Below are 17,623 nucleotides of genomic sequence, written 5' to 3'. Positions count from 1 at the left end.
TTTGCATTACAGGGTTGAACTTTAATTCCCTTTCAAAGGTCAGAGGTCAGAAGTGTTTCCCTCATTTACTGCACATGTGTTTCTAAGTAATTTCACAGTATGAAGACATATAAGAGTTCAACGGAAAGTTGATCATTGACTCCTCAATGTTATTCATCATTGAATTGTGAGCCTTGACTGGACGCTGTCAATGAGAGGAGAAGTGACATCCTTTGAAAGCAGAACCAGCTACCCCCCTAAGGTGAGTATAAACCAGTATTTTCCTGGTTACCAAATATGGCACCACCTCAAATCCAGGAAACTGATTTCATGATTGCACAATGGGAAGAATGCGGGGGCAAGAAGTGATGTGAGCATGTAGTGATGTCAACATTGTTCCCTCTCCCTCCCTCGTCAGTTCTTTAAACAGTTCTGAAATAGCTGGTGACAAATCAGCCGGCTGACCTCTGAGCATCATCACTTCTGTTTTTAGCAATGTGTATGTGTTTAGCAAACCTCGGCCCACTTGGCCTTGGAAGTCCTTGTCTTTCTCTTTCCTGCTGCCCGCGTCGCCCACACTCTCCCCTGGATAGCGGCGTACGGCCACAGCTTCTCCTCTTGCCTCCACTCCCCTCCACTCTTCCCTCACCCACTGACCCACTGGCGGAAAGCGTGAGGGCCATCTGTGGTGGAGATGTTACTTTTAGTCTCCCAGTGCTGCTATTTTCCTTCACTGGCTTTTTCACTTACGCAATGCTTGTCTCACTCTCTGGTTTATCTGTTCTACTGATATCGCAGGTCTTGTTAAACACAACAGTGCATTTGGCCCGTGGCAACACGCCCTTACAGGAAGAATGAAATCAAATGTAGACATGAGATGATTTTTTTCTGTAGCTGAATGAAGGAAAAAATGCTTGAAAGTGGCCGTCTTTCCACGGCAGGCATATTTATATTCACATGTGGGGTGTAGCTGCTCATTTTAAGAAGAAAAATCAATCAAATAAGCACATTACTGATATTTTCAAAACCATAGGCCCACTTTATACATAACATATGTACAAAAAATTGTCACAAAAAGTGACTGCATGTCTTATAGCGTGACTATAAATAATAAATATTTCTAATATTTAACTGTTTTGAATAGAATGTACTGTATATTTCATGTATTTCGTTCGACCACCCTGTGCTGTTTTTCAAATTATAAAAACAATATATTCCTTGTGGTGTAAAAATCCTATTCTTTAAAAAAAAATGCATGTTTTAAGCATATAGGCCTTCTTGTTCAGCATGTCCCCCATCCTATTTTAACAAATGAGCATGCTAACAATAACAAATGAGCACGATCAGGTTCAGATATTGAATTGTACCCGTAGGTAGCTTTAGTTTGCAGATAAAAGACAAGGGATCCATTATAACACACATTGTAAAACAACACAGACAGATGTTTTGAGTGTTGTACACATTACAAAATGTCTTTAGTTCTGTATATTCGATCACAATCAAAATTCATGTTATAAATTTGAACTCTTTTGCTTCATTGGCATCTTTACCAGCTTTCAATAACTGTAAAGACACTTCACAAAAACATAAGCATTTCAACCTATTTGTGTCGCTAGAAGGGGATCACCAAAACGTGTGAGACCATGAATGTCTGTACCAAATGTAACAGCAACCCGTCTCATAGATGCTGAGATATCTCAGTCTGGATTATGGATTATAGCCTTTGATAAAGCAGCCTGCAGCGCCCAAAACAATGATTACAGATGCTTTAAATCGCTTAACGATGGAGAATCCAATGGAAAAACACACCATATGCATGATTCAACATGCTGTATGATCTGGCTAAGGGAATGTAAATGCCCTGAAGATATTTGAAAGAGACACTGTCAGGATCTCGACACAAACTGATGAACCCAAATGCACGACCCATGAGAGACAAAGTCTTGAATGTAACAAAAATGTAATTTTAATTTCACAGATCAGGTAATCCCTCTTAACAGAGTAGGTACTGGAAAAAACAAAAAAAGCACTCACAAGGAGGAAAAAACTAGGCATAACAAAAAGAGAATTTAAGAAAAACTTAAGCCTACAAAATTAACAAAAGAAACAAAACCTGACATGAGTGACAGCGATCCTTTCTGAGCTGAGGCTTGGCACGACCATTCGGGGAAACAAACAAGACGAACTGACACAGGACAGGGGAGAGACGGGACTATTCAAACACGAGGTGAGTGGGAACAGGTGGAAACAATCAGGGGGCAGATGCTGATGATGGCGGGAAAAACACACAAGGGGAGGAAGAAACAGGGCCTGAAATGAAAGACAAGAGGTAAGTACAAAATAAAACAGGGAATGGAAAACGAGACATGACAAAATACATAAACATAACCCATTTCACGAGACACAACAGACACGATGACATTTAAACCAACACATGCAGAGTGTACTGTTAAAAGGTTAATATATGGACCGAGCCACTCTTCCTGTATTTGTATGTAAAATAATGTACTGTTAAGTTAAATTGTTAAAGGGTTGCTTTAAAGTCGATACATTTTAAAGGAATAATTTAGATTTTGGGAAAATATTTATTTTAGTTTTTGCAGAAAGATGATTGTGTTGGATTATGATTTCCCATAAAACCACACATTTTAGTATTCAATGTATTAATTCGTTGTTATGGATCTTATCATCTAACTCTCAGCAAGAAATTGAATAGTTATATATTTTTGGATTCAACCAAATACTGATAATTCAAATAAACAACACATGGCATTGACTCACTTATAATACATAAAAACACAGCATATCTCAGATAAAGAATCATCACCCTGTGTGTTGACCCAAAACAGACTCACAGATGACACAGATAATTATAAAAAAGGCAACATAATGCTTTTGAAGTGACATCCATAATGGTATCACATGACAATATGAAGTCATGATTTTAGACACTGAATGACGTGAGATTTGTGATGACCATAGAGTAAAAAAGGGAAATGATCTAAGTGGCAGGTTAAACAGCTGACACTGTTAAAGATAGCTGTGTGACCACAAGCTGGTCATGTCCCCATGTTGCCCTTTACACATGACATCACTGAGGAACAAACGTGTTTTATTTTCCATATCTATCTGAATACTATTTGAATTAACAATCCCTTTATGAAAGTTCATTTGACTTTTATAACCCCAGCAGTGAGTGTTCACCTGGAGGGATGTATAACATACAACTGCAACCTTGGCCAAAAGAAGCACATGTTCCACTGCAGCATGTTTCTATGCAAGTGTTATCCCGGTCAGGCTCATTCTTATGGAACAAAGTGTGTCTCTGATGTGTATGTGTGTGTGTGTGTGTGTGTGTGTGTGTGTGTGTGTGTGTGTGTGTGTGTGTGTGTGTGTGTGTGTGTGTGTGTGTGTGTGTGTGTGTGTGTGTGTGTGTGTGTGTGTGTGTGTGTGTGTGTGTGTGTGTGTGTGTGTGTGTGTGTGTGTGTGTGTGTGTGTGTGTGTGTGTGTGTGTGTGTGTGTGTGTGTGTACGTCTATCGAATACTGACCGATAATAATGACCTAAATCGATTTTTGATTCCCCTGAAAGCCTTGTTTTGTCCCAAAAAGAGCCACTGGTTATAAATTAGTACAATATCATACAATGTCTTTATATATTATATATATATAAACACAGTTTTACCAGGGCAAAAGAAAAAAAATCACAAAAACCTTAAAAGACAATAAAGATGAATCTCATAGAATTTATTCAGTGGCATTTTGTTAGGTAATAGATTACAATCTTATATTCTTCTTTAATCTCAGGTAATACATTTAAATGTTACATAAAAGCATGACTTGTTAATAGAATTAGTAATTTTTAGTACATTCATTTTTCTTTATTAATGCATCATCTTACATCATTGAAATGAGTCTGACATTATAATGACTTATGAACAATATTAAAATACTACAATAAATAACAGTCAGATGATGTTTACTTGGATACTGAGAGAACTTCTTCAACCGCTGCCATTAATCTAACCTCTCAGGTTTAAGGTTATATTAGTGAGTTCTATATACTATTACTTGTGTACATTTGCATAAAGCACTATGTGATATAGGTTACACATAGGACATTTGTTTGTATATATCAACAGTGTTTCATTATTACAGTAAACAGTGAGAACAACAGAGGGCAGCAGAGTGTTTCAGTGCAGTCATCCGCTCCTCCTCACACACTTCCTCAACCAGCCAGAAGCATCTCTGTAACACAGGAAAGACATCTGATTTAATGAGAGCAGTAGGAAACACAGCATGCTGCAGTGGCCCTCGTCACTGGCCTGGTATGGAGGCACTACACTTAGATGGAGGATGAAGCCTGACCAGCCAAGATTAACGGAGGCAGAGGCCCTCGGGGTGCTACTTCCTCCCTTTTCCTCTCTTGGCAATGGCATAATTGCTGAGGTTGCCTAGCGACCGGAAGCATGGAAACAGAAGGTGTCACTTGTTACCTCAGAGCTGGATTTAGCCAAATTGTAAAATAGCCACCAAAGGACCGTGAGGGGGATGGAGGTACTAAAGATAAACAGCAGAAGGCAGGAGGTGAGGAGGCGGGATTAAAAATAGACAGAGGTCATTATGAGGGCCATTGATTCATGACTATATAGTGTTTTACTGGGCACTGCAATTAGCATAAAGCAGAGCATAATAGCACCTATGTAAAACATTATGTGTATATTTGTTAGTCTAGGTGATATTATTTTATATATTGATATAACATGTTTGTGTTAGTTAAATATGGTTTTTGGTCCATTCCATTGTATAGAAGTCTACGAAAATAGTACCCCACTTCTTACTTAAACATTGTTTTAGCAAAAAATGTCCTAATGCGTTTATCTTCACATTAGCTAGTTTTAAGCCTTTTTGAACACTACATGATGTTCATTTTGTTAAAGTATTTTATAAATAAAACCACTTGTTGTTTAGGATGTGGCTACCTTGTGTTTAACAGGTCGCTATACCCCATGGTTTCAAGTTTGAGTGCTTTCTGTGTTTTCATCTTAGAACTTTGAAGCTTTTTGTTTTCAGTTCATTAAAATTAAAGTCGCCGATAAATGTCTTGTTCATTGTTTGGTTGTACTTAACAAGACTAAATGGTAAGTGGCTCTGGCCAAAATGGCAAATTTGCCACTTTGAAAACCATAGTCCACCAGTCAACGAAGTGACATTACAAGGATACAGTCTATGCTTGCCCTGTAATCACCCTTACAAGGTGAAAACAATATCAGCCACCACCGCAGGTAAATACTTGACTTCACTCGTAAAGTCATAGATACATGTACCTACCTGTATAAAAAACTGTACCATTCTTTTAAACATATATCATATAATACATTGTATTAAATTCTCTACAGGGAAATAGTATTTCACCCACAAGTCATATATGAACTTAAATGAAATTGTATTTTTATGCCCACTCAGACCCAGTTAATTGAGCCCATCATCTACTATAGCATCATATAAATGAAGGAATTAGCCCACATTTTTTACTATTAGCAATTGTGTGATGATGTGAACATTAATGATACATTTAACTTTGACACGCCATTCGATTTTTGATCTGCTGATTCGTTCTGACAATCATTTTCCTGCAAGATGTCACTCGAGACCGACCACTCTAATTCCTGATATTTTTCTTTTTGGCTGGTCCTTTAATCATCTCCCTCCTTCCTCCACTCTTAGCCTCTCTCCCTCATCTGCTCTTCTCCACCCCTTATTTTTCTCTCTGCATAAACCCATCTTACAGCCATTACCATCACCCTCTCCTTCCTTGCTCCCCATTCATCCCCAATTGTTTTACTTCCCTCCGTCAGTCCTTCTCTCAGGCTCCCACTGACTGTTGTTCAAATGTCTCCCCTCCCTAACAGCCCCTCCATCTCTGCCTCCATCTCTGCCTCCATCTCTGGTGCGCACAGAGCGGATGGCGGCGGCCCACTCAGTCCTCTCAGGGAGCAGAAGGTTTGTCCACTCCCACTCAGGCTTTGCGTCATGGAACACAGAGAAATAGAGACAGAGCAGGGAGAACAGATGGGAGGAGGACACACTGGCTGCCTGTTTTATAACATTACTCCTAACAACGCTGTGGTCATCAGTATGACTATGTAAAGAGGCATGCTTTTGTAGACTCATCAAGCGGGGCTATATTTAGGAATAGGCTGAAAATAGAGGAGTAGGAACTTACAGCGTCGGTGTGAAAAGACAAATGTGTCCGTTTTTTGGAAAAAGGTTCATGCAATATCCTGAAAATATAAATACTATAGGTGCTTTATTATAACCTTATTGTGGAAAACAACATGGCGTATTTCACGCATGCATTGATTTTTTCCTGATTGACTAAGCTCACAGACCTGTTGCCTATCCAGAAATCCACTCTAAGTGCTTCAACCATAACAAGATTGGTGTAACCATAGCAACCCTGATGCACATTGGTGCGTGACATCACAACTGGCACAATCATACGCAAGTGGAAAGACAATTACAATTCAGGCCATTCTGCTATTTGTATTTATCTTCCAATGACTTTAAACACGCATTGCATTCGTTTCTGCTTGCACATGATGATAAAGAAACAACCCTAAAGATGTCGCAGAGAATCACGGTATCACAGCATGTTAACATCCAAATACTGTTTACTGGATTTACACAAGAACAAAAACAGAAATTAGATTTCTGTCGGAGTGTAAACAAGAGATTAGATCGCCTCATCTCAAGACGATCAGAAACTGGGTCACACTGAAAGCAGAAATCCACCCTGGAAGAGATTTCCAAACGGTCTTGGACGGCAGGATTTAGACGTTCAGACAAGTTGCTTCAGAATAAATCAGAGATGTGTGATGTGATCAAGCAGCATTTTCTGGAACTGCCACACTGATAATGAATTAGATACAGTATGTGAGGACACACTGACTGTACCCAGTGTGTTGTGGGTAAGTGAGAATGCCTTTTGGTTCAGTGCCGCAATGCAAGTAAAGATGTGGGTGTCCAAATGTAATAAAATATCCTTAAAGTCCACAGAATCTACCACCTACAACTGGTGCAGATACACAGCTTTATTCCAGCATCATGAGAGCTGCTGAATTGACTGTATGACAACCTGAACAATAATGATGTAAATATACAAACAATCCATTTAGACATATAGTTGAAAAAACTCTCATACATACAGTCACTGCCACTAACCAAAGACTGATGATAACTGATTGGCCAGCCAACACTGGGTTTTTCCCCATTTTGGTCCCCAATTATTTTTCTAAACATCAATGAATTCAGGTGTTCAGAACAGGTTGCTAATAAAGCCAATGGCCAGTGATTACAAGTCATTTGATCGATTTGTCTGTCGGTGCAGTACATTTTCAACTGGGGAACATTTATTCAGCTAACTATCACATCTGATTACTTCTACGAACTCTCAGTTGTGAAGTTGCCAATATACCCTTCAAGTTATCTCTGCTCTAACTAAGTGTAATCAATCTAGGATTTGGTCACACCTTATCAACCATCCAAAACTGGTTCAATGTTGGACATCATGTTCCATTCTTTTGGTTATTTTCTTGCATAAAAAAAAGAAAAAAGAATGCCAGTTAATGCAGATACTAGTTAGGGCATGGAGCTAATAACACCAAGTTTATGGGCTTTTATTCCACTAACATCAAGATGTGTGAGGTGCTCACACCATCCAAACGTGGTCCAATCTTGTACCCTCTTCAAGACGCCTCTTCAAGATCTCGGTCTGATAATGGATTTTCTTTTATTTAACCAAGCAGCTTTCCCAATGGGACTTCAAAATGACGAAAAAACAATACCTAATGGATAAGGCGTCTGACTTCGCATCACGAGATTTAAGGTTTGAGTGTCAGAGTCTTTAGAGACAAGGTGGAACACTGTGGCTGCCATGGTTAGATTCTGGGCTCAATTTTGCCTAATGTTTAAATCATGAGACTTCATATTATTTTTAAGTAAGGTATTCTTGCCTTGCTTTAAAGGTCAAACCAGATTAGATGGTGAAGATGCAGACATAGTTAAGGGGACAAAGAGGTCCAAAAGAGACCAAAGAATTATTACTTGTTTTGATTTGTTCCTTCATTTTGTATAATAAATAGATGATTAGGCATGGTGCTGACGCAGGCTGGGGGGTTGTGAACCATCGTGTGACTCTGACTCTGTGTCTGTGAGTCATCATGTCACCTACAGCGATCGGGTTGTCAGGTCAAAATGAACACTAAACAGTTGTTGCTGTTAGCTAATAATATAATAAGAATTGGTCTTTGTGTTTGTGTGTACTTGCTGTGCTGTTAAGCTGCGCGCCGGATGCTTTAACATTTTAATAATGATCAAATTGTTGAAATCAATATGAGGAAAGTTGCAGTCAGTAATTTGATTGTTAATTCACTTCCTATTTCCTTTTTAACTGAGCAACAATGAGTCACATTGTAAAATGAACTGTATTTAGATTTCACAATAAACCCTCTAACATCTGTCTTTTGTCTTCAGTGGAAAAGGTTCTATTCTGCTTTTATTCCAGGGACAAACGTACGGTGGCCGACAGGTGCAAACATGGCACAACGGCCCAGAACACTTCCATTAGGAGAAATGCACTGCAGTTTAAAAAAAATGGAAATAAATAAACATATTTACCAACATGACAACACATGTGCAGCATTTAGAAAACATTCTCCAACTTCACGAAGGGGGTTTCCTAAAAACAAAAACAAAATAACACTGCAGTGCAAAATACAAAACGGTGCATATAAAAAAACGCTACTTTGTGCATCACTAAAAAGTGAAGCACAAAGCTAGGACTGGAGCGCTCGTTGACGTTTGGGCATTATGAAGTTGGATATCTGTCACTGGAAACGTACCTAGAATGTTGTATTTTAAAAACATTATCGCATGATTATTTCCAATATTATTGCAGATCTCCTGTAAGCCAGCTAGCCAACGTAGCTAACCTAGTCATTTCAAACATACTGACAAAATATTGATGGATGGAAAAGCGACATATCATATCAGTGCAGGTTTTTTAGATGTAAAGCTTTAAAGTAGACCATTTTTAGGAATGCAGTTTTGTAAAGATTATCTTGAAGGTGTAGTTTTACAGAATGAAACGTATTAGTTATTAAGCTTACTATTAATCTAAAAACATGATATAATTATTAGTGCTCTTTCAATTGCTTCCTTGATGATAACATGCCAGAATCCAGCCTCTGAACCATCCCTGTTCGCCTATTGTATCACTTTGCATTTCAACCTGAGCTCAAGTGTCAAAAATAGAATTGAGCACTTAAGTGATAAAGAAGCTGGGGAATAATAGATTGTAAATGAAAAGAAAGAGCATGTAGTGTGAGCATAAGTGCGATAAAGTGGGAGATGGAAAGAGTAGCTAACGTCCGGTGTGGCTGAGAGTGCTGAGTGGGCGGGGTGGTGCTGGTGGAGGAGGAAAAGAGCTGAAGCTAGTGGTCTCAGCCTCCTTCTCAGAATTATCCCTTAGTGACGCAAGCTCCTCCACTCACATCCTGACAGCTGCTCCCTGCCTGGTTACAGCGCTTCTCGGGCCCGTCCAATAACATTCAGGCTCATTTCCGCTTTAGTGCATGGCTTCCCCCCACTGGGTTTACCAATAAGGCTCAATTTAGACTCATTAGTATGTTCACTTACCTTTTTGCTAATCTATGCTCTAGTGGGACCCCGGTGCCACACGCTCACTGGGTGTCCTTTCTATTTTTGATGAAGAGATACTGTGAGGGATTTAAAAAAGCCCATTATTCCTACTCCACTTGTCTCAGACATTGTTTATTCCTCAGTGACCTCATAAAGACTGAATACACCATAAGTACACGGGATGCTTGAAACATAGCTGAATGGCCTTCAGTGTTTTTATGTTGGATCTATTACCTTTAGAAGTAATGCAGCAATACAGTAATGGCATAATTCCCTTTGGTTTAAGACATTGGAAAGGGCTGTATGGATAGTGAAAACGGACAATTAAACTGTAAAACAATTATGTGAATGATAATATTACACAAGAGATGTAATGCAAATTAAAATATGATGATATATAGACTGAAAGATCGCAATGAGGTCATGCTCTCACAAATGCTTCTTGGAAATAAATATTAGGAGGTATAACGACATGAAGAGGAGTTTACGTCATGGAAGTGGACTGAGTATATATATTATATATATATATGTATGTGCATGGATGGATGGATGGATCTATACATCAATGCATTAATTTCATCTCTTCTTTGATATGTGATATTGCAGGAATGCTTTCTTGTTCATTCAGTACCTGACACAATGACAATAAAGGATTTATATTCTATTCTATTATTGAAATGTCTGTCCACGACACAAAAGGCTATTAAGTTACTACTTTCTGAGGAGTTAAGGGGACTTCCAATGGGACATTATTGGTATCTGTCCCATTCTTCTGCCTGAGTTCTATGATGGGAAATTAAAAGGATTTGACTAGGTTCTGAGACATTCCAAAGAGTATATTTTCTCTTTGAACAGATCCATGGGGACTGAGTTGCTTCCCTGAGGCCATGAGACAGAATGACCTATGATGGCTTTGATACATGTGTTTTAGGACTTAATCTAAATGTGTGAAGTGTGCAGTTAAATGAGAAGAAGCTAAGTCATCTGAAAAACTGAAGGAAATTATAATGTTTTTCTTGGAAGTGACAAAGTCGCCAAAAAAGAAAGAAAGAGTATTACATGACCACATCTTTCTTGTCCAATCCTATCTCGGTATCATCTTAACAGATGCCCATTTGCTCTCATGGCAACCACCAATGTCTTACTGCAACATAACATTGTTTAGGCCATTGGTAGGATACAAATGAAGACACTCCAACTCTTTGTACAAAACAAAAAAAACCTTCCTCCTCCACTCTCAATTATAGTAGTCTTCTGAATGCTCTCAGCAAAGACCTTACCTGTAATATTAAATCAAACACAGCCAATGACAAGGAGAATGGGAAAGCAAACAATATGTGCTGGTCTTATTCTCGATATGATCAGAAAGCATAGACCAGTTCAATTTCCTTTCAAATGCAAACATGTATTCAATTCAAACCTACAGTGGTAGTATGCGTACTCTCATGTGGAAGATAGTCTTAATTAATATTTAATTCTTAATGTGACTTAATGTGTATAGAAGAATTCATAGAAGTAGTACATGTACATCAATATGAGGCAAGTTATACATCCTCAATAATAATAATAATAATATGTTACATTTATAAAGCGCTTTTCCTGGTGCTCAAAGCGCTTACAAGCAAGTAAAACAAAAATAACAACAAAAGTAGAAAGTGCTAAACTAGGTAGAATAAGGGCAAGGGGTTAGTGGATTAGGAGTTGAAGGCAAGAGTGAAAAGGTGAGTTTTGAGGGATTGTTTGAATGATGTGAGAGTGTTGGCGGATCTGACGTGGCTGGGGAGGGAGTTCCAGAGTGTGGGGGATGCTGCTGCGAAGGCCTTGTCACCCCAGGTCCGGAGCTTTGTCCTGATGGGCTGCAGTAGGTTAGCTTCAGCAGACCTGAGACGACGGGTTGGGGTGTGTCGTTGGATGAGGTCACAGAGGTAGGGGGGGGGGGGCAAGGTTGTTGAGGGCTTTGAAAGTGAAAAGTAATATTTTAAAGTCAATGCGGTGTTTGATGGGGAGCCAGTGGAGGTCATGGAGGAAAGGGGTGATGTGGTCGGAGCGTCGAGTGGAGGTGAGCAAGCGGGCAGCTGAGTTTTGGACATATTGAAGTTTTTTTAGTATGAATGCAGGTGATCCAAAAAGTATGCTGTTGCAGTAATCCAGTCGGGATGTTATAAAGGCATGGATCAGAGTTCATAGAAGGCTCTTTTCAAAAGGTATGCAGTCATAACTGTATTCATTCAAACTAATAGACAAATGGGTCTCATTCAATGATTTTCAGGCATCATCGATGTTCCGTAAATGTTCTCCTTTTTTCTTATGGAATCCTAATTAGATTTTTTGGGGGGTTTTCAATTTGTAAAAGGATAAAAGTGAGTATGCTTTATCCATCTCAATAGTGTTTGATAAAATAAACTAATAATATGAAAATAAAATCAAACATAATCATCAAAAGGGTATGCTCTTCACAGATTCACATCATAAATACTCCATGTCAGTGCCATAGGTAGACTTTAACAAAGATGAAAACTGTACTGCGCCTTTAAGGGGACCCGGAAGTGCTTATTAAACCGGAACTACAGACTTCCCAATGTGACTTACCTTGAAAACACTGTTGTGATTTAATGCTGTCAGTCTAGTGGTATAAAGCCTACGAAATGTTTCTAACAGCCGCAAATTGTGAGTATTTAAATGAATGACGTTGACGTTTAACCCTAATGCTAGCTACCTCTCAATGTTAGTCAACACCAGCTAACGTGATTCTTTTACTTTGCTTCTGCTGACTTGGGTTTAACTGTTGTATTGACGCTTTTAACCTTAAATGTGTTGAGTTATAATTGTTGTTACTTTTATTATTGTGTTATGTAGCGGTTAACTTGAGATAAGAAGCTAACCATCTGTAAGCTAGTGTACTTGAACGGTAGCTAAATACATTCATACATACTATTGCTCTTTCTTACTTTATTGCTCTGACTGATTTAATAAATATCCTTTGTTCTTTTTCATTTCCCAGTGGCCAAGGCTAAATCAAAGTAAGTGGGAGCCATTTGAATTGTTAAACTAGTAAATGCAGTGTTATATCCTTAGGTTTAGTAAGGAAATGCCCTGTACTTGCAGAGATAAGTTTACACATGTTGTTTCCCACCAGGACCGTCTTGGTGCAGATGATGAGCGCTGCAGGGACAGGCTTCTTCTTCAACACAAAGAGGGGCCGTCTCAAGGACAAAATGGTGATGCGCAAACATGATCCATTTGGTAAGATATGCAGATGTAACATGCACACTGAACACCTTTTATTGAGCCTTAGTCACAGCCATTCAAATCTGCTGCTTGGGCTTTTAGTATGGCAACATAAGCACCTGTAGCAGGAGGTTAATCAATTCCAGATCATATCAAATAAAGTAGTGGGATCCATTTTGTGAGAACCCCTCTAGGGGAGACCCTGCAAGGTTTTAATTTGGCAGACAGTGGTGGATTTGTGGAAGAAAACTGAAACATATGCTTTGGAAATGGCTGCAGGCTGTGGGGTTATTTAAAAGCAGTGTTAAACTGTTGCATGTTCAATACTTACATGGTGTAGTAAATGTTTGGTGGGGAGACCATTAAAGTGTGTCTTCATAGCTGTCATAAGTCAATACTATAGACCATTTTTGTGTTCAAACTAATCTCCTTACTATTTGCTAGCACACCTGCATAGAAAGGATTTAGAGTCAGGCTACAGACTGTTTTCGTAGGGACCATTTTATATATGTGTGGCAAGGAGACAATAACCGAGGAAGCCAATGATGTCTGTCTTTTTTTTTTTAGAGTCGTGAACTAGGGATGCCAGCGATTATTCGAATATTCGTTACAGTCTCTATAATCGAATATTATTTTTGAAAAATCGATTTTATTTATATATATATTTTTTATTATTTATATATATTTTTTTATTATTATTATTTTACGAATAATCGATTATTATTCGCCAGGGCTGCCGAATAATCGATTTTGATCATGGTCAGTTTCTGGCAACCCTATCGTGAACACACCTTTTCTCCACAGCGACGAAAATGCACACTCACATGTGAAAACGATGTTTGCAAACCGAGCCCCTGCACGGGTTCTGGAGGAATCCGCCCCCAAAAGACTGTTTCTTTCTTTTGCCATAATAAATAAAGCAAAACGAAACATTTACCTCAGACAAACAGGCCAAATAACAAGCATGTGTTTGGGTCATTTTAGAGTCAGTAGAGTAAGGAGGAATTGTTTTTAGTTTACATTGCCTTTTTAATTGCCTGCGCCCTGCTGCTGCACAGCGGGAGCAATGTTCTGCACATCTTGCCACTAAACCAGTGCTCTTGTTTATTACATCTCTTTGTGTACGCTATTTTCAGAACATTTATAAGTTATACTTTTAAAAAGTGGTGTGGACAAAAATGGTCCCCAGCCTCCCCATCGCAGATGCAGTTCAAATATCATGATGAACTGTAACGTATTATAAACAATAACCTGATATATATGGGGTTAATTATTAGAATCGATTAAATTGTTGATTTACAAAAAGGGACCAGACAGTTTGCTTTGTAAATCTAATTGTATTGTGCACTAAAACAAACCCATCCACATCCATTCTTATGATGTAGTCTTTGTATTGTTTTATCTCACCTCATTGTGTAACTTCAATGATTCTCGCCTTGAAATTCTTCAAAGTTTGTACATTTTAAATACATATGTCAAGGTCTTGAGATTTCTGAATAGACATGGGTCATTAAAAGTGTTAATATTTCAGAATATATTTTTACCTACAAAGCTTTTAACAGTCTGGCACCATCGTACCTAAAATATATTTTAATCCACTATTGCCCCTCTAGAACATCACACTGCCAGGGTGCAGGTCTGTTAGTGGAGCCCAGAGTCCTGAAACCAGATCAGGAGTCAGAGCGTTCAGCCACCAAGCCCTTTCTCTGGAACCAACTTCCTCAGAGACAGACAGTGGCCGTTTCTCAATGTCGAGGAAGGCTCCTCCAGAGCCACTATTTCAAGCATACTACGTCATCGAGTCCCGCCGAAGGACTGTTCCAATGTCAAGCATCCTTGGAATTCTACCGAGGCCGGCGTACTTCGTAGCGATACATTTCGAGGCTGCACATGTGTAGACTCTGCGGTCTTAAAATCCCCACAATGCTTTGCTCACGGATCAATTTCCAAATCTTTGGCGGAAATTGCGCTCCATTTAAGGCGGGGCCTCGCATATGACGCACACCTGTTAGCCTGTTCCACTCTTTGTTTTCCGAGGCTAGGAAGGATTCTTGCCTCGCTTCTGAAGCAAGTGACTCGGAAGACATGTGCTACCAAGCAAACGTCCTCAAAATTGAGAAACACCCAGTGTCCACACTTTTAAGAGTGCATTGAAGACCTTCCTAATTAACAAAGCCTTTAGTTAGAGCTGGCATTTTATGGTACTTTATTCGACTGTTTTATGTATTTTTATGATATTTTGTTCTATCTAATTTGTATTGGACACACTATCTTGTCTTTTAATTGTATTGTTTACAATGTGGTTGTTTGTTTTTAATCTGTTAAGCCCACTGAGATAATCATGTTTTGTGATATTGGGCTATAGAAATAAACCTTGATTTGGCAGGAATACAGACGGATGTTTTTTGAATATTTTCTTACTTTACGGTCGTTTTTCCACACATTGAAGCTTCTCTCTTTTTAATAGTTTTAAGCTTCTCTAAATCCTGGTAGTTCTGCATTTTATTTTTAAAATGGCGTTAGAACTCTAACCTTGTTTTTTTCTTCTTTATATCTTCGCAGTGAACAAGCACGTGCTATTCTTCGAGAAGAGGAAGATCAAATCGATTTAATAAGCAGCCAAAATAAATGGACAACATGATCCTGCTCGATTTAAACTGACTTTTTTTTATTGACATGGATTACACAAAGTTTTTCCTCAGTCCACATTTCTGTTCTGCTGGATCTCGTGTGAACAGAGGGTCTCCTATGGGATCTGTCAAAAGGCCTCCACCCCCCCACTGCACCAGTGACGCAAGCCTGGCTGAACATCGTCAAGAAGGAACTACAACTAGTGTGTAAAAGTGATGCCATTAACCTGGGCTATGCAGTATCATTGATAACAGTTCAATAAGGTTTTTAGGACCTTTACACGTAAGCCAAGTACCTGAATCCAGCTGTTTGTTAAATATGAACTATTTGGACAAATTAAATACATTTAATCAACTTTGTGTAGTACAAGCTATGTGTTAAGATGTTAATCAATTATTAAACTGTTTAAAACTATTGAGATTCTCTTTTGTAAGTAGACTTACCAACATCACACATGAACTTTTGAAAGTAACCTGTAATTCCAAACAGGTCCATTTCAGACTTGTTACATTATCACTGGTGTTTACTGGCTGCTCTCAGAACAGTTCAGCTGGCAGGTGCTTTTTCAAGGGGTACGATGTCTGCGTGCCAACAGTCTGCACGCTCACTCCTGCCACCTGATTGGCTCTGCACGCCATCTCCTCCAGAGGCATTGTGGGATAATGGGCCATGTAAAATGCCAGCGCTCCAATAAAGCTGTCTCCAGCACCCTGTGAAGAAACAATATTACAAGTTTGCTTTATTAAATTCCACCTGCGGTTCAAACCGTCCCACTGTGGAACTCTACAGCTGCGCTCCTCAGCAGAATCATAACATCTTGAGTAGGCTGCATTGAGTGAGGAACAATAACAAACAGACGACCTGTGTGATAGTATGATCCATCTTTACTGTCGTACCACCCCAGACTGTATTGGAATGCTATTTAAATCAAACAAATGGGAAGTTAAGCATACATTCCAAACACATTCAACAGTAGGGGGTGCTGTAGCATTTGTTAGCATATTTTCACAGACTTGTGTTTCTTCCTAAAGTCTTTTAAATGACTTACTGTAGTGTGAGAGTGTCTCAGTCAGCTCTTCAGAGAAACATCTCTATTACGTCCATTACTCATACATTCTTGTAATGCCAGCAGAATGATACATTTGGACATTTGGACTACCTATGTTGCAAATGTATTATCTTTTCAATTTACACACGGCATCTATTGCACGTCTGTCCGTCCTGGGAGAGGGATCCCTCCTCTGTTGCTCTCCCTGAGGTTTCTCCCATTTTTCCCTTTAAACTGGGTTTTCTTTGGAAGTTTTTCCTTGTACGATGTGAGGGTCTAAGGACAGAGGGTGTCGTATTGTCATACTGATATTCTGTACACACTGTGAAGACCACTGAGACAAATGTAACATTTGTGATATTGGGCTATATAAATAAACATTGATTGATTGATAAATAAGTGGTCAAAAGCGCATAAAAGACAATTGCTATATGGCATACTTAAAAAAACAGAGTACTTTTTACCTGAATGACAAGAAAAGACCAGAAATATCAAGTGCATCATTTTGTGCTCAAATATTTAGAAATAAAGGAATTCTACAAAAAAAAGCCAAGATTGTTGCAAACAATTATATTTAAATTAATCAATTACATATATATATATATTAACAAATAAAACATTCTGAAATACATTTTTACAAATCAAAAACTGCACCAACCTAAACAAAATTCAAAATTCCTGCTCTGACAACTCTTTTCAGCTGAACAGCACTGATTTAATCACTAAATGCTAACAGCTATCTGTTCAAACGCACAAACCATCCATTTTCACTCATCTATTGATAGAGATGGAATGTGCCGTCTACGCCTTGCAGGGAGGGGGTGTACTGATGGGAAAAGGCACCATGGTATGTGGCGACACGCTCATGTTTAACCACAAACTCCCCCCCTCAATGCTGGTTCTCACAAGCCCGCTCCATTACTCATCACTGCGGCTCTCAAAAGAGTTCATTGCACTCATCTATGAGCACCTCTGTTACACCCCCCCCCCCCCCCCTCACCCTCCAACCTCAAAGTAATCCTTGGGATGATTCAGTG

General features: G+C 38.9%; 2 protein-coding genes across 4 annotated transcripts in view; one reads left to right on the top strand and one right to left on the bottom strand.

Moving 5' to 3' along the window:
• The first annotated feature begins 4,471 nt into the window (after positions 1–4,471).
• Positions 4,472–15,952, top strand: mrpl33 (mitochondrial ribosomal protein L33). 2 transcript variants are annotated; one of them, XM_034111347.2, is made up of 5 exons: positions 4,472–4,564; positions 5,890–5,980; positions 12,681–12,699; positions 12,816–12,922; positions 15,470–15,952. In XM_034111347.2, the coding sequence occupies exons 1-5, from the start codon at positions 4,529–4,531 to the stop codon at positions 15,517–15,519; spliced, it is 303 nt and encodes a 100-aa protein (XP_033967238.1). In that variant the 5' UTR covers positions 4,472–4,528; the 3' UTR covers positions 15,520–15,952. The 2 variants fall into 2 exon arrangements, with proteins under 2 accessions (XP_033967238.1, XP_033967240.1); XM_034111349.1 differs by lacking the exons at positions 4,472–4,564; positions 5,890–5,980 and adding an exon at positions 12,230–12,346.
• The window catches only part of rbks (ribokinase), a 58,456-nt gene continuing 56,387 nt past the window's right edge, over positions 15,555–17,623 (bottom strand). For both annotated transcript variants that reach the window (XM_034111345.1, XM_034111346.1), the window contains exon 9: positions 15,555–16,248. In XM_034111345.1, coding sequence (XP_033967236.1) covers positions 16,075–16,248 — 174 coding nt within the window. In that variant the 3' untranslated portion in view covers positions 15,555–16,074. The remainder of the gene's footprint in view (positions 16,249–17,623) is intronic.

This window comes from Pseudochaenichthys georgianus, chromosome 22 (assembly GCF_902827115.2).
Source record: "Pseudochaenichthys georgianus chromosome 22, fPseGeo1.2, whole genome shotgun sequence".
NCBI lineage: Eukaryota > Metazoa > Chordata > Actinopteri > Perciformes > Channichthyidae > Pseudochaenichthys > Pseudochaenichthys georgianus.
Note: the sequence above shows the minus strand (reverse complement) of the source record. Positions and strands in the feature narration are given on the sequence as shown.